Source organism: Rhipicephalus sanguineus, chromosome 8, assembly GCF_013339695.2.
Source record: "Rhipicephalus sanguineus isolate Rsan-2018 chromosome 8, BIME_Rsan_1.4, whole genome shotgun sequence".
NCBI classification, from domain to species: Eukaryota; Metazoa; Arthropoda; class Arachnida; order Ixodida; family Ixodidae; genus Rhipicephalus; species Rhipicephalus sanguineus.
Window position 1 is genome coordinate 9,628,123 of NC_051183.1, and position 23,743 is coordinate 9,651,865.

Genomic DNA, 23,743 nt, shown 5'->3' on the forward strand with positions numbered 1-23,743 from the left:
ATGTACAAGGTACAGCCGCTTGTACCTTGCACTTTTTTACGTGCAAGTGTACAAGGTTTGAACTAAGTTAACTATCTAGCGCTACATTGTGGCTCGTCGTGCTCGCTACTACGGGTAGACTGACGTAAATCCGAGTCACGTAACCGACACACGTGATGATAGTAAACAAAAGACGCGGCTGGTTACACGGAGTTTTGTTTTACGAGGCTCACAAACGCAGGTCGACTACAACATTATCAAAAAGATGCTACACGCTTCGGGCCTTTTTTCGGGAAAGCATTGAGCGCGCTGCGAAGAGGCCATCGTGGAACATCAGCGCTAGTGCCGCCATCTGCCGCGGGGTCCAAGCACGACGGCTGTTGCCAAGGCGACGCGTGTTTGCGTGTGGCCCTCCGGTACTCACTGCATTCGTGGCGAGGAAGCGGCGTCGAGAAGGCATGGACATGACTAGCAGTGCGTCGGTGACCAGGTGAGTAATTTGTGAATCGGTGGGAACGTCGCATGAGACCAGACGATGAAGGAGAGACCGCCTGGTTTGTGAGCTGTCATGCATGTGGCTCTATGCGCATCACCGAGGACTCTTCTGCAATCCAAAAGAAAAACAGTCTTTTCAGAGGAAACATGAAATGAAATTAGACCTTTATTTCCACCATGTATAATTTCACAGATGCAGGACAAGGAAAGAAAAGAAAGTCTGCCAATAGGCGGCTTGACTAGTCCACATCCCCACGTAATGATTGGCGTGCGGGCAACAACAATGAAAAACAGTCAACAAACAAAACAAATAAAAAACGTGCGATCACGCAGAATAAAAGTGAAACACAGTATTATAGAAAATAATAGTGAAAAACACAATGCCAGAATAGGTGAAATTAGTTTTCTTCAACAAACACTGATCTAATTAAGTTTAGCAGATAAACAGATGGAAATTAATAAATTGAATATAGTTTAAGAATGACGGTAAAAAATAATACAAGCATTACATACAAGTATTTCGGATTCCTTTCATCAAAACCAGTGTTTGAATAATTTATATTCTGTTCGCTTCAGTCGATCAGTTGTGAATACAACATCTTGGAATAATACTGCGTCGCGCGTAGGTGATGACACAAGCAAGGTACATGGACGCTAACCCAATGCGCTACTTCGTGTGATCCTGTGTTCATGTGTTATTATGTTCATGCGTCTTGCTCGTGTCCCCACTCATACGCGATGCGATATTAGTCGAAGATGTCATGCCAACATGACTGCATCGCAAAACTAGGGAATATGAGGTTTCAGTTAATCGATGTGGATATGATGTGAGCACGGCTTGTACCTCCGCAATGCACTCTTTTATATTGTATTCGCTCCAACTGAATGTCAAGGAGCGGGACGGGAACTATGTCAAGCAGCTATTGCACAGCTTTTTTGTTCCTTACGATCGCATTTTTTTCTTTAAATGAAGGAGTTAAAATGCGAAATAAAGATCACAGTTGACAGCAAGACGTATGTCGTCTGCCTCGTGACTTGACCAAAGTGACGCCCCTCCTGCGTCACTTTGAACAGATGAAACATCCTTGGAATGTCGCTGGCGCCAACGTTTCGAAAAGCGGAGTTGTCTTCTTCAAGGCTGCGACTGAAGTTGCAGCCCTGAAGAAGACAACTCCGCTTGTCGACACGTCGGCTCCAGCACACAAACCCTGTTTGCGAATGTTTCATCGCAGATTCCATCTTCCCCTGACTCCTGCCTTTTTTTTTTGTATTTCAACGTCACTTTGGCCGTTTGAGATGCATCGCCATCTCAAACACTACTATGTACGGAATACGTCAACGTGTATACTCCGTACGCAACAGCAGTGATTGACGGTGTTGCTTAGAGACAAGGCAATGCTTGGCAGATCAGGCCACGCTGTACCAGATTCAGCCCAGCAAAGACGATGACACCACAGAGCTCTACACTTCTGCTTTATAGTTGAAAATGCGAGGTTGCGCGAGATTATAAAGACGTAACATGTTAAAAAATCTGAGCGAACGGACAAGCAAATCATCACGCTTGAACCTTACAATGAATAAATAATGTGCAAACAAACGAAGCAGTCGGAGGTGGGTAAAAATGAAAAGCTACATGGAAAATACAGTTGTTGCTTCATGTCAAGGAATCGAGGAAACTGTCTTCGGTAAGTGATGACAGTTTTCTTTATTCGAAATACTGCCCTTGGGCATGACATACTTAGATAATTGCCCAAGATGCACATCACATTTAAACAAACAAGTTGAATGCGTGTTCGCTTACGCAAGCTTGACTGCATTTATAGCGCTTTTGAAAGCTGGCTTTTCCACAACAACACTTTGATTTAGAGGAAGCCCACTTTTGCAATGATCTTGCACACAACTCATGTTGCATCCGTTGCGTGATCGCACTTGTGGAATTATCATGTTAACTCTAAGCGCTTCTACAGACAAGCAACTAATAATAATATCTGGGGTTTAACGTTCCAAAATCACGATGCAGACAAGCAACTAATGATAAAACCACGTGGGACAGCAAATACGCGGTTCCTGACAACAGCGAAACAACACCATCAGCAGGGTAGCATGCACTGTTTCAGCTTTCACGTGTGTGTAAGCGCAAGCTAAACGAGGCTTTTTAAAACCTTGGCCTTCTAGCGCGAATAAGGGTTTTTTTCTGAGCACTGGACGACTGTAAACCTCGCTGACCCTCTTGTTCAGCGGTAGCAACCGAAGAAATACGCTCTACTCACATTGGCATTCATCTGCGAAGATAATTTTTCTTAAACGTCTTTTTCTCACTGATGAGTATACCTGTGGATAAGAGCAGCCTACGTTCCCAAAATCGCATAATTTAGTAAGCAATAGCACGACAGCGACAACACATCTAAGGGGAAATGCGCAAACGCGAACGAGGCAGGACTACCTTATCGCCGGCAAGGCGATAAGATGGCTTCTTCACCAAGATTAACGATTTCATGCTACGCCTTCTATAAAATAGTTGTCAATTGTCGGTCATCGGTTTGCTTTAGTGCATTTTAATGCGTTATCGTTAGTATGGAAAATCGACGCCCAGCCTTGAAGGACGCGTACACATGAGAAAATTTCACGCGTCCTTCAAGGCTGTGTTCGTCGATTTTCCAAACTATGTACCGACAGGTCCAGCGCCAGACTCTTTCTTCTGCGTTATCACTAGCAAAGACAAAAAAAAAAAAAAAGAAAAGGTGTACGACTAACCAGTTGACCAGCCCAACCTAACCATTCTGCTGCCCCACAAGGGCAGCAGAATGACCTACCGCATTTACCCTCATACTACCAGCACTGACTAATGTTGTCTAATTGTCAGAAAACTGTTGGTTACTAGTACTACCTACTGTTGCTTAACTTTCAACTAGTGCTGGCTGGCTGTAGGCCAACTCTTGGTACTGTTGTATTGTATATAGTGTTCTGTCCCCGTCGATAATTCACCGTTTGTGCGCAGCGGCAGCGGAAGCGGCGGCGGCGCGTGGCTACGCGCCCACCACGACCCGTACGCGTCGCTGTACGCCCTTCCCGGCGGTCTGTGCACGGCCGACGTGCTGGCCGACGGCGACCAGCGACTCCTGGTGGCCGACTTGCGCAACGGAGGTCGCCTGCGTCTCTTCCGCGGGGGACGCCAGCAGCAGCAAGGCGAACAGGCGCTGGCCGCGTTGCCATGCGGGCTGGCTGCCTTCCGAACGGGTGGGTATTCGCCATTTTGAACAAACACAAACGTTTTGTCCTGTCTCTGGTTGCTATGGACAACCAGTAAGTCACTCCGCAGAGAGTCATGCACGAGCGTTCACTGAATTTGCGGTTATAGGAAAAGCGCGAAGGGACAGCGACGTCTCGAAAAAATTAAGGCGATTTTAATGTTGTAATTAGGTGTATTTAATGACCATAGCGTTTGATGAAGTAGTGGTTGACTTGGGTATACTTTACGTTAACTATTGGCCGTCCAATTGCATAGCTTCAGCACTGTACTCCTGACTGTTAATTGGGTCTTTACAGCTGCGCTTCCCCTGGCGTGGCCTCCGCAATCATTTCCGGCAGCGCGCCGTCACGATGCCGGAGTTGATTGTGGAGGCCAGGTAGAAAGATGCGCGTGGTTCAGATATCCTCCACTAGGTGCCGCAACGATCCCAGGTGCTCACAAGAAAACTGTAGGCTGTTTGAATGAACTCATGCAATAAATTTTCCTCAGTTATACTGGCAGTTAATTGGTCCGTATCCTAAGTAAACTTATGGTCCGATATCATGATATATGTATCCGATACAACTCTTAGCCTGAACCCTTAGGGATCTTTTTTATATTTGAGTTTTGGGTGTTCCGACACAGCTAGAAATTTCAACTTTCGGATGACAAGAGCCGGACTGGAAGTCGCCGAACAAGGAACATAAAGTCGCTAGAAGCTAGCGCCGAAAAACACAGGGGCTTTGTGTACTTGGGTACGCCGCCGTCTCGCCCACTTTGCCATTTGGTCAATTCTACAAGAAAGTGTACTTGAATAAAGGTTTGTCGCGGATTTGTTTCTGCGTGGTCGTCGTCTCTCTCCTCCACTTGCGATCTCTACTATAACATGACCATAGCACGTAGCAGAGCAGCACTGCTCGTGCAGAGTCGGCACCGCCGGGCCAGCCTCCGTCCGTGGCGGTGGCAGCGGGCTCCTGCCTGTACGTGTACCGCAACCTGAGGCCCTTCTACAAGTTCAGCCTGCCTCACACGGCTGCGGACGAGGAAGAGAAGGAGGCATGGTCCAAGCATCAGGTACATCAGGCAGGACTCATCGTGGCCGAAGATCTCGTGTATCTCATAAAGGCGGAAGTTCAGGGGAAGAAGGAAGCTTGGAGATGTGAAAAATTTGTGACCACGGGGTGTCGCTGGAGTCGACGTTTCGACAAGCGGACTTGTCCTTCAAGACTTGAAGGAGACAAGCCCGCTTGTCGAAACGTCGACTCCCTGTGTTCACAAATTTTTCACATCTCGTGTACCTTATCTATCTTAATCTATGTATCTCACGCGAACGCGCCTCGAGCGAAAAAAAGATCGCGTAACCTCTAGGGGAGCGAAAGTCACATAAAAGCAAGTTAAGGCATGACTGTGCGTATATATTAAGTGAGTAGTGAATCCATTAACGAGAGTTAGTCAGAGATAAATAATTAAACATATAATTAGTGAACATTAATTAGTCCACGTTAATTAACCAATGTTGGAAGTCGACGTAAAGTGCACGGTAAAATACCTACACCGGATGGCTTTCACATTCGAGTCGTCTTAGGCGTTTGCATAAGGGACCCTGTAAGTCTTATTTGTTACTCTAAGAAAGAAAAGAGAGAGAGAATCCTTTGACTATCTTTTGTATTTACTTTTTAAAAATACTCTTTAACTCTCTTTCGGGTCCTACGACTCTCCGACGAGAGTATAATAATCTCCGAAGAGATTTCACGTGTCTCTTTAAAGACAGTCATATGCGTGGCAAGTCAGGAGTCCCAAAAGATAGTCAAAGGATTCTCTCTTTCCTTTTTTTCTTAAGAGTGTGGGACTGCGCAGTCGCTGCTGAATGCTTCCACAAACCGCAGCGCGCGGTTGTTCATATAATACAATATAATGCGTTCGCATCAGAAGGGGTACAGTATAAGAACGTGTATGGGTTTGTTTGAAGCCAACTGTGGTGGTATGCCTAGCTGGCCTGCCATATATACTCGCATGGTGCCAGCACTGCTGACTATATGTTGACGGCCAATGTAATTAAAGGGCAATTATGACTGCATTTCTCTCGCATTTACCGCTATAAGTCACCACTGAAGGTATTATTATTATTATTATTATTTATTATTGTTATTATTATTATTATTATTATTATTATTATTATTATTATTATTATTATTATTATTATTATTATTATTATTATTATTATTATTATTATTATTATTATTCCTAGCGGTAGAACTAACAATGCAAACATATCAAAACAATAAAATTAAAAGTTAGAATGCAGCGTGATAACTAGTGTCTCGTTGGGGGCGGTCAAGCGTAGTGCCTGAGAACCACTGGTAATCATCTGATAGAGTGACGCCACAATGACGATCTTTATTGTGGTTGTTATTACGTGTATTGAACAAGAACAGTAAAGACAGTCTTTAAACATTTCTTCCACCTTGGTTTGCGTCGTAGACAATTTGATCAACCGTGAACGAATTAGCGGAGCTCCGTGTGTGTCTCTGTGCTCCTGCCTACGTCTTTAACGCGCAACAGTGTACGAGTAATGGCAAACCAATAAGCCCAAGTAGTTACCCTTCTAGCGGAGCAGTATCGTTTGAAAATTTAATTGCTTATACCAATGGACAAGCGTAATAATCGCATTATTCCCCGAAATCACTGCAGACGCACTGCACGCGAACGTTGACTGCGTTGTTCGAGTGACGTCACTGATTCAACCTTGTGAGGTCGGGAGCCAGTGCTTAAACTCAGGCTCCATCGAAGGGCTCCGGCGATTCGAGCAAACGTGGTGAGGGAAATAAAGAGGGAGAGAGGAAAAGCGGCTGTCAGGTTGTTTAACACAGCGTAAAATAATATTTAAAGGTTTCTTTTTTTTGCTCAGTTTCTAAGCGGCTTGGCCGCCTTGTTTTGAGTGAGCCTGGAAGCTTTCTTTACTCGCAAAGGTTGGCGAGTATATGATAGAGTCCTTGCACTGTGCTTCCCACTATTGTGAAGGCTCGGAGCTGAGTGGTCAGGGCTGGCCTGAGTCGTGACATGAAGGCACGGGTTTCCATTTTTCTTCAAAAGATCGTGCACTGCCACCGACTTTTTATTTTGCTCCGTTAGCGAGGAGGGTCTAGATCCCTTGCCAAAACTGGTGGGAGGTCTGAGAACCCTCGAGACTCCCCTGACTTTAAGCACTGACGGGATCTTCGCATGTATAAGCCACGCATTATTGCTCGGTCGACTTCTTCGCTGTCACGCAGGATCCGGACGCCCTGAGGGAGGCCCTCGAGACTCTGCGGTGAGTATGACTGCAATCGGTGACGTCACGTTCCTTATCTACCTCTTTGCGCGGTTACTGTGACGAACGAGTAGCCATGAGATCACTTACTACGTCAAGCCTACCCAAAGTTTCCCTCGTTCCCACATGGAGTTTACCATGTGGGAACGAGGGAAGCTACCCAAAGTTTCCCTCGTTTCAAGCCTACCCAAAGTTTCCCTCGTTCCCACACGTTACGCAAGAGTCAGCCGAGCAGGCAGAGTTAGGTGTTTGCTGGGGCATTCTAATAACGTGCTTTCAAAAGACGGCGGTGCGCTGACCTGACACTTTTTATTGGCTGTATTTACGGAGATGCTGGCGTGATAACTGTACGCGAAGTCAATATAATAATAGAAGCGCGTGCAGGCCCGTAGCCAGGAATTTTTTTCGGGGGAGGGGGGGGGACACTCGTTGAAGGCCTTGACTATTTGAGGAAAGTACCTACTTTTCAGTAATTATTTTCGGTAAAAATCGTAGTATGTAAACTATGTTCGTTTGTTGGGTTTAATGGCACATATGCAACTGAGACTGTCGTGCTCCTAACGCAAGGTATAAATTGAGTTAAATGTTGAGTCTCCTCGGTAGGCTCTTGTCTGAGCAAGGGCCCCGACGGGGGGGGGGGGGGGGGGGTGAATTATGTGACTTTTTAAATATTAATTTATTAATAGTCTCATATTTTTATTTTTGAGATGAATCTTCCTAGCAGTATAATACTTTTATACCCCCCTCCCCCTCCTTTTCTCCTCGTCCTTCCCTTTTGGCTGCGGGCCTGGAAGCAATGATTACTGTCAGTGACATCTTTTGCAATGCTCACGTAAGAACGAAATGTTTCTATAGGAGTTCACAGCATATAAATTTCTGGGTCGATGTAAATGAGCGCCCCATCGAGTGTCACACCTAAGAGATTTGTGAAAACCACGAAGACACGGCCACAGTGGTGAAAGAAATCTCGGACTTCAGTCCGGCTAGGCTCCTGGCAACATGCTAGGCTCCTGGTTCACCCAGAAGGTACAGCGACCACCCCGGGAAAGCGTTGGTCAGGGGTGGATATCCTGGACACGAAAGAATAACTGGGGAGCTTTCTGAGAAATAAATGCGTAGGCATTGCCTCTGTATAGCTTCGCGCTACTATCGGCCGGGCCACACTCTCTGTCGTCATTAGCCAACTGTCTGAGCGCTTTCTGAACGTCATCTAATTTAATGTGCAGGTCTCAGGGCGGGATGGGCAGATTGACGGCACGATCTCAGAGGTAAGCGTGCACTCTTCACTCGAACGCCTGAGTTTCACGCGGTATACACCAACACACCTGCAGGTTTCTGCTGTTGGAGCCTGAAGAGGCGAAGGCGTTCGTCGAGGCCAACTGGGAATTCCCGCTCAAGCGACAGACACAGGTGACGCACGTTTCTCTGCAAGACAAAGTTCAGCCGAGGAAATATCCGGTTGACAACCCTGTACTTGGGAAAGGGAAAGTGGTACGAAGGCAGCACGACGTTATTACAAATACAGAATACAGCAATGTCCGACCAGAAAACTCAAAAAAAAAAAAAACACATTATCAATGCCCAATCACAATGTAGCGTTCAATCCAAAGGTGCGCCACTAAGGACGTGACGTCAGACAATAGGGTCATAAATCTTTGAATGCATCAGCGTTTTAATGCGTGTGAGCGTACTGTAGTACCGTCGATTCAATTATTACAGATGCAAGATTAACGGCCCACGATGGCGGTACACTAAAACGCATCCGTACAACAGTGCCCAGCTACGGTTAATGACTACGAGGTGGCCATCGCAGGTGACCGCCCTGGGCGTGCTGAAGAAAAGCCTGGCGGACGAAGACGCTGCGAGCTGCCTGCTGCTCGCCACCGAGGACGGACGCCTGTTTGTGCTCGAACCGGACGCATTCACGCTGCTCGCAGCCGTGCAGGCAAGCGTCACAATCAATCAATCAATCAATCAATCAATCAATCAATCAATCAATCAATCAATCAATCAATCAATCAATCAATCAATCAATCAATCAATCAATCAATCAATCAATCACATATTGCTGTTCAATGAATTAACAGCAGCGCCTTAATGTTCAGGACGACAGGAGCTGAGAGCCAAAATTGCCGCATTTTTATACGGTCACACCCGACTATATCGAAATCGGTTAAATCGAATTATCCCTTATATCAATTTATTTTCAACCCGGCACTGCTTTAACGTCAATCTACGCTTACATTGAACAAAAATAGCTTGAACACTCTATAATCGAACCTCGGGCCGCGTGGAACGCCCCAAGAAATTGGCTTTCCCTCAGAAATTGTAAGCATTCCTGATGGAATGGGACTTTCCCGCATGGATTTCGGAGAGCGAGCGGTGTGAGGGTGCTGTGCGTAATGAGTAGAAGCTACCGCTTGCCATCAAGTGCTTTTCTGCCACGATATCTCGTGCGTGGTTGCCGATCGCTTCCCCGTGGCTCTCCGCTCCCTTTGTTAACGTGATGGCTGTCGTGAAACGGAAGAAGCTGTTGCTCTCCGCAAAGCTGGCGATAATCAACGCAGTCAAATTGGAGAAAAGAAGTCGGACGTCGCATCTGCGTACAGCATGCCAAGAAGCACGCTGAGTACTACACTAGGCCGAGATCAGAACCAAGGCGGACTAGAGACTTCCGGCGCCCGGCAGCTGCGTGTGAAGATGTTGAGGCGCTGTTTACGTTCCCGAGACCGTATTTTTCCGCTTATGGCCCGCACTCCCTCAACTACCAAACCGCGGAAAAATAAATACTAAAAAAGTCCCTTCGCACTGGCGTGAAGCGCCCTTCTGTACGTTATCGTGACACAGTACCGTGAAGCTAACGTGCGCACTGAAATTCGCACTGAAAATACGGCAAATTCTTTGAAAGTATTATATCAAATTATGCGATATATCGAACTAATTCCTTTCTTTTTTTTGCGAGTTCGTTATATGCGGGTTGACTATATTGATAAAGGTATATCAATATTTCTATATTTACAACATCAATATTTCAATGTTTCTACATTTGTAACGTGATTATTTCTGCAGCTACGGAAGGGCGGGGGGGGGGGGGGGTGATGTCTACGGCGAATCGATTAACTACGGAGAATATTTTCAAATTTACATTCAAGAAGGATGGATTTGCAGAATGATTACTGAGAAATCACTGATGCCATGCAAATTCATACAACTTCAGCGGGAAAGCATATATTATTTAGCAGAACTAAATCGCAACACGAAAATTCGTTGTATGCTGTCTTTAGAAGCGGTGTTCGCACTCATAAAGGCGCGCAGGCGCTGTACTGTCATGTTCTACATTCAAGGAGTGCTGACGTGGAACATTTTTTACGTCGTTTTCTTTTTTAATGGTGAACGAAGGCCAAAACTGCTCAATACAGTCGTCTGAGAAGAAAAAGAAGAAGATGGCTTTCGCCTTCGAGTCGTCTTAGGCAAGCGCATAAGGGACCGCGCGGCTTTTTCTTTTCTTTTTTTTTTCTTTTTCATCGGTATATTATGAATGAAACGGTTTGGCTGTGCCTTCCCCGCGCAGGTTCCGGGCGCCGTGTGCTGCCTGGACGCGCAGGGCGCCTTCGACGTGGACTTCCACGTGGCCCTGGCCACCCGGGACGACCGGCTGCACCTCGTCAAGCGGGGACACAAGGCATCGCGCGTGCTGGCCGAGCCAGGGGCACCCGCCGTCGGGCTGTGCCACCTGGAGCCCGGACAACTGGTGGCCGCGTGCGCCGACCGACGCCTGCGCGCCTACTCGCTCAAGGTATCCACACCCCGCCTTGCCTCTATGGTACTCGCGTCAATGTAAAGACTCCTACGACAAGCACTGGAAGGGATTGAGGCGCTGTGATTGTTCAGTTACTATGAGGCCAATGTACAGAAAGCGAGAGATGTGAAAGGCAGGAAAATTAAACGGAAGGACGCATCTAACTGATATGCTACACAGACAATAATGTGGACGGGGGGATGGCCGCCGCGGTAGCTCAGTTGGTAGAGCATCGGACGCGTTATTCGAAGGTCGCAGGTTCGGTCCCTGCCCGTGGCAAGCTATCTTTTCGTCCACTTTTCCTTCTTCACATTTACCTTACATTTACTACTAAAAACATTCCCTATACTTTCATTGGCATTATTGTCTGTTAGTGCTCATTAATATTGTGTATAACAAAGAAAACGAGCCCTTAAAATTAACACTTGTTTCATTGATATGCTACACAGGCGCACAGCGCACGGGAGATTGAAATATAAGAGGGTAACTAGAAAGAAAGAATGAACACAGGCATGTCGTCGCAATTACATCACTATTGCAGGTGTCTGTCGCTATGCAACAACAACACAGGATACGGCCACTTGCGTAGGTCTGTTATTCTTAAACACACCAACAGTTCCATAATCGCCCTCAGCTGCGGTGACTTATAAGGTCGACATTCGAAGATTTTTTAGTCCGATACAGGCCGGCCCGTAGCCGGGGGGGGGGGGGGGGGGGGGGGGGGGGGGTTGATGACACATGGTGTTTTATCGAAAATAAATCATGAAAATAGCAGTTTTCTCAAATAGTCAAGGCTTTTTGCAAGTGCCCCCCCCCCCCCCCCCCCCCCCAAGAGAAAAAATTTCTGGCTACGGCCTGGATACAGGCATTTGGTCAAAGCGAGCTGGTATTATTTTGAGCGATAGTCTTTGTAAAGTAAAACTAGGACCTACAGGGTGTGTTGAAGGGTTTCCTCGCGACCAAAGCTGTCACGTAAGACGTTGTCGTCCATTCCGATGCGAAATCACTCTTAGCCAGGACGACGGACAGCACACGCATTCGTCTCCGTTCTGCTTCCCATCAGTCCATTCCCCCTAGAGCAGGGTAGCCGGCCAGAAGCTGGTCTTCCGGTTAACCTCCATGCCTTTCATTTGTTTGTTTCTTTCTTTATTTCTCTCTCTCTCTCTCTCTCAGTTTAACTGCATGCGCTTACTGCTTCAAGCGTTCCTGTCGCGGCCATCATTAGGGCACTATGGCAAGAAGTCTCAGAGTTTGTGTGAAGGCTGCAGTATTCACTAGCATCACACGATCACTGTTGGCTACCATGTTACTCGCACAACACTAGCTCAATGCACGAATGGTTTTATTACATTATCATAACAGCGGATAGCCAACGTGAGCCAGTGAAAGCCATACATCTCTTTATTGGTAATTAATGTTCTAGTGCACATTTTACCTAGATTATAGTTTTACCTTATTTTTCTACTTCAGATCACTAGCGTCCTTTTTTTTTTTTTCTATCTCGGACCCGACAACTGCGTCTTAAACTCCATTACGTCTTAAACCCCATTGCGTCGTAAAACCCAAAACTTCCTCTTATCGGGGTGCCTTTAAAGGCCAACTCCGGCGATTTTTTGGCCATGTCAAAGTAATGGTGCTTTTATGTTCCTGAGACGCTCCTGTTACGGGCCCGATAGTAGAAATACTCGGCAAATTGGAGAATAATTTTAAATAAGCAAAAAAGCGCAACACAGAAACCGAAACCCAACCGAGTGTACTGTCTACGTATGACGTAGACGTTGTTACGAACGAACCGGAAGTCGTGCAAGGCATGCCGGTCACGCCGGCGCGGAGTATGAAAACTGTGACAGCCGGGACGACCAGCGAAGCGCCGGCCACACCAACGCTGTCTGTCGCCTTGTGCACAGCAGACGCTCGCTGTAGCGGCCTAAGCATCGAAGTTAGCGGTGCCCTCGGCTGCGTCACTTCCGCCGCCTTGCCAACACTGACGTCACAGACGCAATGTTGCCAATAACTGTGGGAAGCCAGGAGGGCGTTTGCAGACAATCTTTAAAATTCATTTGCAAACAATCTGCGCATGTCTCAAGCCTGTAATTTGGCATAAATGACGGAAACGTGCAAAGGAACGTACCCAGCGAATTTCACTGAGATCCATCGACCTCGAAAAATCGCCGGAGTTGGCCTTTAAATCATGCTTCGCTGCAGTAACAGTCTCTATGAGGGGAAGCCCAACTTGAACCGATCTGAGTATTGCGCTCATATTGAAGGGCAGAAAACACAGAAAAACGCCGACTAAACATGAAATGGTTTTCAAAACTTGAAGACGTTTTGCCTTCTTCATTATGTCTCCTCCCGACCAAACGAACTACCGTCGAACCATCGAACTTTTCAACCGCATCAGTGAAATTTCACCGATGCGGGAAACGGACGCGGTGCCCCTGCTAAACCTCTTGCCTTTCGGCTTAGGGTTCAGAATACGTTTTTCAAGCTCGCTCATTAGAAAAGTTAATTGTTTCAAGATCGTCACCGGCGTATAATTTGGAGCTTCCATTGTGTCACTTATTTACTGAAGCATATGCGTACCGCACGGGTTACAACAGACGACGATAAAGGTGTCCTGCAGCCGATTTGTTTGTAGGACGCGTAGTCAGTGACCATCATTTCTCGGTTTTAGTGGATAGAGGGCGCACTAAAAAGTAAATCTTGCTATCTTTACGATGCCCATGCTAACGCTGCACAAACTTTTTTGAAGGCAATGTTTTCCAGGGCCTCACATATTTGCAACGACCTGCGTACGATAGCTGTACCGACGAAACTCTCATTCTACAAGCACAGGCCAAAGTCGTCTATGAGAGGCTAATTCTCTAGCTAACATTGGTTACATTTTATATTTTACTTAGAACATACTGCGGCTCGAAGACCAAGCAGTGGGGCGCAACAAACCCCACCAGATAAATGCAAAGAATATAGAAAAACAAAAAAATTGTGAGAACATAGTTCACCAATATGAGATATTACAATGAACAGAGGTAAAAGTCAGTGCAGCACGGCGAAGCGCAGCTGGCTAAACAAACTCATACGCAGTGTGATATTGACAACAGAGACGCTTAGTGGTGGGATCCCCAAGCGGATTGCGTCGCCAGGCTCTTGCGTTCAGTGAACAGGAGAAAGCGGAGAGGTGACGAAATACGCGAGAGCTTGGGGACCCAACGGCTATGGCGGTCCCCGGCACTAAAACTCTAAGCTCCCAAGCGGCTTGCCTGCCCAAGCTCTCTCCTCTTGTGCAGCGAGTCATATACTACAGTGTACGTAGAGTCCATAACGACCTTGCTAAGAACACCGCACTTCGCATATAGTGCGCGTGCGCGGAACTTCAGTCACGTTTGGCGCATACCCGCATACCACTGGCCGTGGTATTCGAGTATGAGCCACGTGGCTGGAAATATACTGTAGAAGCGTAGACATTTGGGCGAGTTGGTATGCTTCGATTTGATAAATGAACAGGGATACTTGATTTGATGAGTCAGGCCGGGACCTGAGAATGAACAAGGCCATTCTATTGCGGTCCCTACGAGGGACTAGCCGGGTGGCGCGGGGTCTCCCCTGCATCTTCTCTGGAGCCAAATAAAGTTTGCATCATCATCATCATCATCATCATCATCATCATTCCATTCGATGAGACAGCACGCGCTTGTCCCTTTTTGTTGTTCCTTGATCGCTGTTGGTATTGCTCAACCAATTCATCAAACATGACTGGAAGTTCTGCGCACGCGCTCTATGCGAAACGCGGCGTTCTTACGTACGCAAAGCCGTCACGGACACTAAATACGCAGTACTAAACTTCTCCATCATACCACATACCATATGATGAGTAATATTGGCAACTGCTGGCTACTCCGTTGTTACAACAGCAACACTTCCTTTGTTCAATTTCAATAAAGCGTTAGGTACCACGCTCCCTTCCTGTAGCGGTAATGCGACAGCGCATGCGCAGGGCCAGTGCGCGTGGAGCGTGTCGCTGGGAGCCCAGCCGTTGGCGGTGGCCGCGGTCTGTCGTCCGGGCGTGTGCCAGGCGGCAGCCGTGGCGCTCTCCGACCGCCGTGTGGTGCTGCACGGCGCCGCCGACGGGGCACCAACGCACGTGCTGAACACGAGGGACGCCGTGTCGGCCATCCACTTTGGCCGCCTCGGCAGGGAGGACAACGCCCTGGTCATGGTTGGCACCGGTCAGCAGACCTTCCGTCTGTACCAAGCCGCTTTTAAAGTTTTCGTTGACATTATTTTTATAGGTCAATAATTGGAACACACAAAAAAGAAGACCTCAAAGGGTCCCTTATGAATTTGCCTAAGACGACTCGAAGGCCATCTTCTTTATCTTCTCAGTCGATCCTTCCGCGCCCTCCTCTGAAAGCTTTCTGCACCTCACGTCGTTTTGCGCTGCCTCCGTGATCAGACCACCTTTGACCAAGCGACGATGGCATGTGATGGTGATTTTTTGGATCACTCATTTTGACAACACCGCCGACGACGGCCAATTTTACGTTAGATTAGGCATTTAAGGCTTTCACCTTTTAAAAAAAAAGGAGCGCGGCGCATTGTAGATCCTACAGACTTGATTGGTGAAGGCAGAATGTCCTCGCAGAGGCATTTATTAAGGCGAAAGCCTCAGATGCCTCGTAAAACGCGAGAACTGACCGTCGTCGGCGTCAACACGAGTGATGCAAAAAATGATCACGCGATGACCTCACCGTATACGTCACATATAGCCAAACTTTCTGTCATCATCGCGACGTCGCATGATGACGTCATCCAACGACATCATCGCTTGGTCAAAGGTGGTCCGATCACGGAGACAGTGCAAAACCACGTGAGCTGCAGAAAGCTTACAATGCCTTCGATCCCAGAGGCAGTGGAAAACAATGTTAGGTGCAGAAATCTTTCGGAGGGGGCCGGGGGAGTGTCGCTACGTGGACTGAGAAGCTACATGTCAAAGCTACATGTTTTTCTCTCGGTTTTATCGATTCACTGTTATTGTATATAAGGCATGTGTGATCGCAAATAAAACCATTAGTTGCAAGTTAGCGCTGTGTCTGTGCGTCCCTCTTCTCTGTCCTTGTCGTGGTGCGCTACGTCGTACGAATTATGAATCCTAACCAACTAGCCCGGCAACGTGCCTTAGCAAAGAAGAAGAAGATGGCTTTCGCCTTCGAGTCGTCTTAGGCGATTGCATAAGGGACCCTGTGAGCTTTTTTTTAAAAATTATCTATGGATGGCTTGCTTCTTTGCCTTGTGCATTGTGTGCTTGGTATTTCTTTGAATTTCCTGAGATTACTAATGAACAATGAGTTGGCTGCAACGTAGGGTAATAGACCGTGCACGTGCTCTCCTATGTATGTGCGTGACCTTCCCGCAAGATGACTCGTAGGCGTCAGCGAGTCCCTGACCGCCGCAGGAGGCAGCCTGACGGTGCTGATTCTGCGCCGCAACGCCCAGCTGCTGCTGTCACCTCCTCTTCGTCCCGAGAGGCGCCTGGCGCAGTGGCGGTCCCCGGTGGAGCCTGCCCAAGAAGACCAAGCTGTTCGTGGACCAGACAATGCGCGAGAGGGAGCACTCGGTCGGTAGGTGCTTTTTTAATTTTTATTTTTTTTTATTCGATACTGCGGACTCGTGGTCCAAGTAGGGTGGTCAATACAACTACAAAAGGAGTAGCCATGACAGAACAATAACAATAAACGCCGAAGAGCGCTATTTTGTAGTCTCGTTTTGGTAAGGTAGTTCCATTCACTAATGGTTACGAAAACAGGTCAGCGTGAGCAAAACACGGGGTTAGGGCGTTTTCTAGGTGGTGTCGGGAGGGCCTACTGGTTAAGGTTGTCAAATATGGGGATGGATCTGGGATGAAGATTTCGAGACGTCTCTACGTAGAACGCGGGAGTTAGGCTTCATTTCCCCCTGGTGACCGACAGAGACCGTGCAACAGAGCACGAGTGGCGAGCGATGTTCAGGTCTGAAAGTGCAAACAGCCCGTCGCCTAACGGAAATATCTCGCCATTGGCACCGTTGACGTCTGCTCGCACCGCCATGGTCTCGCAAAACAAGCCCGTGCACGTCCTGTTATCGCGCGCCTGATTGGTTTACACGCTTTGAGAATGTAGTCGCGCGGCTGACTACATGACGAGTGACTGACCCAAAACACTCGCTTTTCAGTCAAAGCTACCATTTGTGGCTGTGAGCGACCAGCCATAAATTACGGTGAAAATACGAATCAGAGGCAACACGTAGGGCCAGCCATGTCCCGTATTATTCATGTTCTCTGTCTCATCTATCAATAATAATAATAATAATAATAATAATAATAATAATAATAATAATAATAATAATATAATAATAATAATAATAATAATAATAATAATAATAATAATGTCTGACGGACGACTCTGTGGCTAAAAGCAGCTTGACTGATGCACGCAACCTCATCCATCCAAGGCAAGTCAGCAAAAGCAAACCAGGTTTTGCTTGCCAGTTTAGCACCATTTTAGCGTAAATTATACGGATAAATCTTGTACTATTCTAGAGTGCTGCCTGCACTCCCACTTAGTTTGCCTTACGCATTCATACATACGCATGTGACGATCACAGCCTGAAAATACAAAACATCCAGAAGCGGGCTTTCCTGCACGCAGACTTTTATAGTGGCAAAGCAACATTCTAAGGCGGCTGAAGCCGGGCCGGTTCGCTTGATATCTCGAAGTGCGACCCCGGGGTAGCTTAGCAGGTTACGTGTCGCACAGCTAAGCTAGAGGACGCAGGTTCGATACCTGGCCACGGTGATCGCGCTTCGATGGGGGCGAAACTAAAGAACACGCACGTGCTTAGGTTTAGATGCACGTTAAAGAGGTGGCCTAAATTATTCCGTAGTGCCCGCATATGGCATGCGCAATAATCTTATCATAGATTTAAAAGCTCAGAAATTAACTAGAAGTGCTCGGCCATGCCATCGTTTAAAAAGTCCCTTAATGACTATCGAGTCCAGACGGCGTTGTCCATCTGAGCAGCGTCCGAAAACGAAACGCCATATTTTATAGTTTTTGCTTAGTCATTCAACCTTGCCGTTATAATTACTTTCAATTAACCCGAATTACGCCTAATTACATTCAATTCGCCTCTATTTGTTTCCTAATCAATAAATACTTTCAATTCCCTCCTAATCACTCCCAGTTACTTTAGTTTAGTTACAATTCGCTCCAAGTTATCCTAATTAACTCCTAATTTCCATCAATTGCCTTCTAGTTACTTTCAATTCACTCTCTCTCGCAGCCATGCACCGGGGCTTCCTACGCGACCTGCAGCGGCTGCGGCTGACGGCAGCGCGCCACTACCACCGCGCCGTGCTGGGAGCTGCGGCACCGGCACGCGCCACCGACGACACGGGCGCCGCAGGGCCCGTGCTCGTCGAGCTGTCGGCGCAGGTGCAGGGATTGGGACCTCGGCTCGCCATGCACGTGCGCCTGCAATCATCGCGCCCTCTGAACAGGCTCACCATGGTTGTGCACGGAGATGACCAGTACCGACTGCAAAAGCCCGCGACGCAGGTGCCTTTTAGATGCGAAGCATCTTATGGCGGAGTTCAAACCGGTGGTGGTGGTGGTGGTGTGCGGCGTGACCACCCTTACTACGCATGCGCGAACCCTCTCCACACACCTCCTCACCCACTTCCCCCCTCTTCCACTTTACCCCTCTCCCACTTCCTCCTCTCCACTCCCCCTCTGAAACGCGGGCTCGACATGCCGAAACGCTGCTTCGCATCGCCTCATGGTCTGCTTTAGCGGAGATGGTGTGAGTTTTTTGCGAAGCCGTTTCGAGGCCGTCTCGTGAGCTAGAAATGCTGTGTCTTGAATTCGCACAGCCCGAAATGTCTGCCTTTATCACTGTGTCACTGTCAAATTGGAAAAAGCCGTCCGTGGGTCGGTGTGCCGGCAGGAATCTCGGATAGGGCAGCGAGAAAAGGAAACGGTGGCAGAATTGACAGCTGGGCTAGGGTGGTAATAGTTCTTGAACGTATTGAAAACAGCGCAAATTGCGACGCGGACAAGAGAAGATAGAAGGACAAACCACAGCGATGACTCGCAACTAAATCTTATTGGAATGCGAGCACACCTTATATACTGAGTGACAACTTCACACATGCGTCCACTTGACACATGACGTCAGAAGGCATAATTCAGAATCCTAAAAACCAACAACAAGCATTAAAAAAATTCCAGTCACTTCCACGTTAGCAGCCGCAAAAAGAGATTTCGCAGTGCGCCTGCGTGCCTGTATTTCATAAAACTGTCATTTAATCATAGTTGGATCACCAAAGAAATAATTGAGACATCTCAAATTAGAAAGAGAGGCCAGCAGTGATGCAGCTCTGCCTCCATCGCTGTGCATGATAGTAATACCGTTTCTTGGAACGCTCAGGACCATAACAATAATTTTTTGCGGCTGTTCACATGGAAGTGTGAAGTGGTCCACCTCATGTGTGAAGTGGTCACATGGGTGACAGGTTGTCAGTATTTAAGTGCGCTCGTATTTTCAAATAAAACTTAGTTGCAAGTCAGAGCTGTGGTTTGTCCTTCCATCTCATCTTCTCCGTGTCGTAATTTGCGCTGTTTTCAAGATGTTTAAGAAAAGATTGCTGCGCTGAAGCGGCGTTTTATCTCGGCTTTTCTACCGCCGCTGGCTGCTGACGTACTCGCGCCATGCTATTTGCAATGAAGTCACGTGACGGAAGTAGGAGGTGCATGACGACAACGAGTAGAGGGAAGTATGATGAACGCAAAGTGATCGGCAAAGCTCAAGAGGATCCTTTAACTTTATTTAAAGTAATAGTATTGTTCATCTGGCAACAAAATTATCAAGGACCAAGGAAAAAGCTGACGACACTGCTTGCAAGGTATTGGCTGGCCATCATGCGAATACACATGACGTAGTAAGCGAATGTTTACTGCAATATACACTGTCCGTAAAATAATCAGCAACTTCGCGTAATAGCTCAATACGTATTTTGCCATACTGCCGAACAAACAAATATTTCGGTACGAGAGAAATCAATTTTGAATGTTCTTAAGAAGCGAAGGAAACTAAACTAAAACTTTCTTCTAATCATATCGTGCTAGCTACTCGTTCATCTGGTTAGACGGTACTCTCGAGGAAAACGTTCACAAAAGCTTAGAGAAATTACATCAAATAGGTCGCTTCACTTCTCCATTTTCACTTCTTCAAGCTCTCTCTAGCTGGCCACTTTTTTCCCGGCAGATCATTGTAGCGTTGGCCCGAGTGTTGTTTCACCACGCCGCAGGTGGCCTACCTGGTACCAGGCCTCGCTTACCGCTACACCGCAATGGTCACAGCGGAATCTGGTGCAGCCGGAGTACTGAAGGTCAGTCAATCACCCGAGAATTGGCCCATTTACACCACAAACCTGGAACATACTATTCCTTACGCAGAAAAAATAGAACTTGCTTGCCGTAATTTATTGCTAGCCTTATACAAGATAAACATGCACACAATTGCTGTGTGTTCAGCGGAACGGAAAATTTGCTTTCGCACGTCATATAAGAATTCTGACATGTCTGTCATAGTGGCAAAACTACCTTGGGCTTTTGAAAGCTACGTAGCTTCTTTCCTTTCTTTTTTTTTTTTTTTTTGAAGGACAACTACAGTCGGTTGCAACCCAAGAAAAAATGCCCGCTCCGCCCATCGCTGTCCTTCGCGCAGAGAATTTGCGTAAGTGCTCCGTCCAATAGCGCTTACTCATTTTCGTGACGTCAAGCCCCTATCGATCGAGTGTTTCAGATAGTTGACTTTCCCCACACTGACAAAATGTTTGTGTCGCTGTTTTTACGTCAGAAACTTGAACGCCCTGGTAAATTTCATCAGGGATTCTGACATCACTGCTCAGCCAAACGTAATGTTTTAGGTAGTAACCTTCATCTCTCAATATGCACATCGTTTACGTTAGCCGGGATAAAAGTGGAGACCAGCTATCACGACTGCCTTCCACGGGTGAAAGGCAGGCTCACCGCGGCGCCGGAGCTTACATTTTCTCTTCGGTTGTAACCGAGCATAGCAGTATGGCGCTTTACCTGCCTTCCAGCATAGTGTAATGAGTGTAGGGACGCTTGTATCGCTCTCGCACTCAACACTGTACTCAGATTAAAGGAGTCATTAATGAGGACCATGGCAAGAGGATCGCCTACAGCCTCCAAGAAAAAATCATTGCTTCTGCATGCAAGCAAAATTGGGTCTCCATGTCCCCGATTTCTCGGAGCAAAAGGAAATAAAACTGCAGTTCTCGTCAGTCATTCGAGGACTAGCTACACAGAGGGTGTTCAGCTAACTTGCGCTAAGTATCTTTTTTAACTTCGCAAACTCTAAAAAAATTAGACAGGGCAGTTAGCGTAGACGAAATAATCCGACGTTGCTGAATAAGCGTTACAACTTTCCTGTTGAATATTTCTCGTTGCACTTAATATTTTAAAGGTTAATTAATCAGTCTCTGTTAATTACTCAGCTTGGTGGACTGGCCATTACCTTAGCATCGATAGAATAGTCGGACGTTTCAGAACAAGTGCTACAAATTTTGCATTGAAGATTCTTCGCTAGAGTTACTAATTAAAATGTTTATTAAGCGATCTTTGTTAATTACCGAGCTTGGCGGACTGGAAGAAATATCCTGAGGTGCTGCGTATAGTTCAGAACAATACTGGGCCAATTCGTCACCCATGGCACATATGTCTTTTTTTTTTAATACTAGGAGCAAGTTAGCTAAAAAACCCTGTATATTAGAGTAATTTTTATAGGAAGCGTGATTTCACTCAAATATCAGCTGCTCATCTCTTGCGTCGCGTTCCGCAAACAATTGCAATTTCAGACCCTCGTTTGAGCAAGACTTGAACCCCCGGGCCACAAGAAAACACAACCAAGTCTTCGGCTGCAAACGTTCCTGAATCATACCCGGATGCTTTCATCGAATTCGCCTGTAATTTAGGCCAGAGAAACTCTCTCAGCAGCTTCCATTTTAAATTTCCCGCCTAAGTCTCCGATGGTAACGTCACGAATTTTCCTGAAACTTGATATGTCAAGCCTCTGGTGCCCTCGGAAGACAATGTACTTAATTTATATCGATTAGAAGCTACGTATAGGCCCTAGTAGATGATGACAGTATCCATGACGTCACAGCGACTAGTGCGGGAATTTTAAGGCGGCGCCGCCACCCGGATTTTCATTTGGCGCATTTTCTCGCCTTCCAAGCGCCTTCTCGCGGAAAGCGCGGTGATTTTGGAATTTTGAAAGAGTAATTTACTAATACGAGAAAAATCGTTTTTCTCTTTAGTGTCCCTTTAAGGTGTTGATTAAGCTTTGACCTTAAGCCGTCTTAGCGTTCAAGAGAGGAACACAGCTAGCCTTCCATCGCCATGCTTTACTGTGCCACCACTGTCACATATTGATTTCCCCAAGCGCTGTTCAGCGTAGATCGAACGAAATGGCGACCGACTGCTGCATGCAATGCAGGTGGTCGTGGCTCGGCAGACGAGGGTCCTGGCAACAGCCCTGGTGCAGATGCCCGCACTGGACATGCCTTGAGGCCCAACCACAACACGCGTTCAGAAGGCGACTCTTGGGACCAACTGTTCATCACTACCCAAAACACGAGCTTGTTTGTACAACACAGCCGTACCTATACCGGCCTGTAATTAACCGATTCATGAAAATCTTAGCGTGGCAAATGTAAATAAAGAAGAATAAAGGGTGGTTGAGGGAGTGCACAGCTCCAGTCATTTTTTTTATTATTTACAGCGAAGCCGTTAAAGCCGAGCTGATTCGGGCGCAGCGATGTTCGCAATTGTGCCACAGGAATTGGGCAAGCGCCCCAATACGCAGCTCCGGAGAGGGCAAATGCGTAGCGAGAGGGACAGCATAGCATAAGCCAAGTATAAGTGAGAGTGAAACCCAGTGCAGCAAGGAGGGTGAAAGGGAAGCGAAAGAGAGAGGATGTGGGAGAGGGTAAAGCATTATCACTTATGAGGCGTCCACTGCAGCTGGCTTCCTCTCCAGCTCTTCGCTCAAACGTTATCCACTAGCGGAGCCGCGGAGTTCAATCCCCCTCCCCTAAATATTTTTGTGTATACATATATATATACGCACAAACTGGTTAACCACCCCTTCCTCCTATCTCCTTAAATAAATTTCTGGCTACGCCCCTGGTACAAACATATGTAATGGATTATGTTATCGTTCGCGTACCTGCCAACAAACGGACATCTTAAGTCAGGCGATTCGTTGAGGGGACCTCCCGGCGCACTGCGCGACTGTGTCACTGTGTGCCCCTTTGCTCTGAACTGAAGGGCCGCAGCAGAGACACCGTGGCACGCGAGCTCCTGGAGGCATTTCACGTGCAAAAGAAAGGCACAGACTGTGCTAGCCAAACGACGGTACGTGTGCGCAGGCGCGCCTGTGGTGAACTGAGCTTTATATTCTCATGTTTTTCCGAATAAAACCAGCTGATAGCGAGCGCTCGCGTAGTCGTCTTCTTGCGTCTCGTCCGTTTGCGCTCAATCTATTCCCGATTGTTTGATCGCGAAAGCACCCTAGGCAACATTTATTTCAGTTCAATGGAAAATAAAAAAAAGTCTCTCTCTTCGGAAATACCGAAGTAACTCCTCTTAGTACATGTCGAAATATTCAAAGCGCAGAAAAAAAAGTGGCAGACCCCACGGCTTGTGGAAATCGGTTTCATGCGAAGCAGTCAGCGAGTAGTTCTAGCTATGCAGCATTTGTTGGCTCTGAGCCAAGCGTTACGAGGTGGATCGACGTGCTGTAAGTGTAGTACAGTTGTGTGCTCATCGTGGGCTTACCAGGCACGTCGACAGCACTGGCGTTTAAA

The 23,743-nt window shown here is 47.1% G+C and overlaps 2 protein-coding genes across 2 annotated transcripts in view; both read left to right on the forward strand.

Moving 5' to 3' along the window:
* LOC119401312 (proteasome subunit alpha type-1) overlaps nucleotides 1–23,743 on the forward strand; it is a 258,901-nt gene that overhangs the window by 72,009 nt on the left and 163,149 nt on the right. The gene's annotated exons all lie outside the window — the stretch shown is intronic.
* LOC119402535 (Bardet-Biedl syndrome 1 protein-like) lies at nucleotides 438–22,451 on the forward strand. Its single transcript, XM_037669685.2, has 14 exons — nucleotides 438–469; nucleotides 3,473–3,711; nucleotides 4,629–4,777; nucleotides 6,976–7,013; nucleotides 8,240–8,281; nucleotides 8,345–8,423; nucleotides 8,827–8,958; nucleotides 10,585–10,809; nucleotides 14,807–15,038; nucleotides 16,265–16,313; nucleotides 16,351–16,430; nucleotides 18,130–18,404; nucleotides 20,156–20,236; nucleotides 22,372–22,451. Exons 1-14 carry the CDS (start codon nucleotides 438–440, stop codon nucleotides 22,441–22,443), a joined length of 1,725 nt encoding a protein of 574 aa, XP_037525613.1. The 3' UTR covers nucleotides 22,444–22,451.